This window comes from Aureococcus anophagefferens (assembly GCF_000186865.1).
Source record: "Aureococcus anophagefferens unplaced genomic scaffold AURANscaffold_172, whole genome shotgun sequence".
Lineage (NCBI taxonomy): Eukaryota > Pelagophyceae > Pelagomonadales > Pelagomonadaceae > Aureococcus > Aureococcus anophagefferens.
In genome coordinates this window covers 40498-42437 of record NW_008705715.1, presented here as the reverse complement: position 1 = coordinate 42437, position 1940 = coordinate 40498, and the positions used below count along the sequence as shown (strand labels likewise).

The window sequence follows — 1940 nt, the reverse complement described above, 5'->3', positions numbered from 1 at the left end:
AGACCTCGGCCGCGGGCGCGCCGCGGAAGGACGGCCGCGCGGCGAGCTCGACGACGCCCGCGGCCGCGAGGGCCTCGGCCGCGAGGTTCGCGGAGCAGAGCGGCGCGCCGCCCGCGGCGAAGACGTTGACGCGGAGCGGCGCCGCGCCGCCGGCCGAGAGGCGCACGATGGGCGACCGCACGGGCCCGTCGCTCTCGCCGCCGAGCACGGGCACGGCGCACTCGACCGTGGCGCCGCCGCAGCGCACGACGCCCGCGAGGGTCCTCGCGGCGCCCGCGGGCAGCTCGTCGTCGGGGAAGCGGACGCCGAAGCGCACCTCGCGGAGGGCGCCGCCGTCGGAGAGGTCGACGTAGGCCGACCGGCGCCGGCCGCCCTCGGCCACGCGGCCGTCGCCCGCGAAGCGCGGAGGGCCGGGACGCGGGCCGCCCGGGACGACGTCCGTCGGCGCGGCCGCCTCCGTCGGCGCGGCCGCGACCTCCCGCGGCGCCTGCTCCTCGGCGGCCGCGCGCCGCGCCGCCTCGTCCGCGGACGAGCGCCGGAGCTGGTCCCGGAAGACGAGCGGCGCCCGCGAGCCGAGGTCGACGGCGTCCGCCGCGTCGTCGAATTTCGGAGTCCGCTGGAGCTCGCGGGCCGCGGCGACGAGTTTGGACGTCGCGGACCGGCTCTCAGCGCGCGCCGCCGGCAGGTGCGCGTTCGTCAGCAGGAGGCGCTCGAGGTCCCGGAGCGCGAGCTCCGGCGCCGCGTCCAGACCTGTGTGGAAATCAAATCTTCAACCCGTGAGCGTATTCGAATGTTTTGACACAAGCACTTCCGCTGTGCTTCGAGAACTCGACGAGAGCAATCGATTCGTCCAAAAATCAGCCGAATCGACGTCGATTTGACCGAGCTCGAGAATTTCAAAGTTTGGTCGGGACGTCCCAAACCAGTGGTTGATTTCCACACAGGTCCAGACCCGCCGCCAGATGCGAATCGGGCGGGTTCGCGCCGCGGAGCGCGGCCCAGGACCGCCGGACGACCGCCGACGACGCGTAGCCGTTGCCGTAGGGGTCCGCGTCGTAGAAGGCCCTGCGCAGGTCGCAGTGGCTCGGCAGCTGGCGCGGCGCGGCCGCGACGGTGGGGACGACGCGCGCGGCCTTGGTCTGCGCCAGTTCCGCGGCGGTGATGATGTCGAAGCCCCGGCAGAGGTCGCCGGCGTCGTCGAAGGTCACGAGGGGGCGCACCTCGCGCGGGAGCTGCGCGGCGACCGCGGATTTGGAGACGAACCCGTCGGCCCCGCGGTCCTCGTCGAGCGCGTAGACGCGGCGCCGCAGGGACCGCAGCGCCTCGCGCCCGCCCGCGGCGCGCATGGCCGCCGCCGCGGCCTCCGCCGCCTCCTTGCGGTCCTGGTCCGCGGCCATGCGGCTCAGCTCGCGCGCGGCCCGGAGGTCCCGGCCGCGGTCCGCGACGCGCCGCTCCTTCAGGCGCTCGACGAACTCGTCGCGGTCCGCCTCGTCCATCATGTGCGCGAAGAGGTCGACCCAGGTCGACTTGATCACGGGGTGCGGCTCCACGGGCTGCGCCGCGCCGGCGGGCAGCGCCGGGCGCATCTTGTCCTTCTTCGCCGCCGCGAGTGCCCGCGCCGCGGGCCCGTAGGGGTCGACCTCGGCGTACGGCAGGTGCGGGCCGACCATGGGCCGCTGGCCACCGGGCTTGACCACGAGCGGCCGGTCTCGGGCCGCCATGAAGTCGGCCATGGATGCAGGCTGATTACCACTGAGCTCTTGAAACGCGACAAGCCCGAACGACCTCGCGGCAGCCCATCGTGGGTTTCAACGCAAAAAGCCAACGATCTTGAAGCGACGTTGAGGCTCTGATATTGGGCTGCCCTCGGCTTATGCCCTGCAGGCTCCGTCGAGCCTCGTGAGTTCAGCACTTCCCCCCGTTCCCCCGCGCGTGCGTCG

General features: G+C 73.8%; 1 protein-coding gene across 1 annotated transcript in view; it reads right to left on the bottom strand.

Moving 5' to 3' along the window:
* Positions 1-4: 4 nt before the first annotated feature.
* AURANDRAFT_68490 (hypothetical protein) overlaps positions 5-1940 on the bottom strand; it is a gene marked incomplete at both ends in the record, with an annotated part of 7630 nt that continues 5694 nt past the window's right edge. The window contains 2 exons of the mRNA XM_009044183.1: positions 5-750; positions 941-1785. Of these exons, the coding sequence (XP_009042431.1) occupies positions 5-750; positions 941-1785 (1591 nt within the window). The remainder of the gene's footprint in view (positions 751-940; positions 1786-1940) is intronic.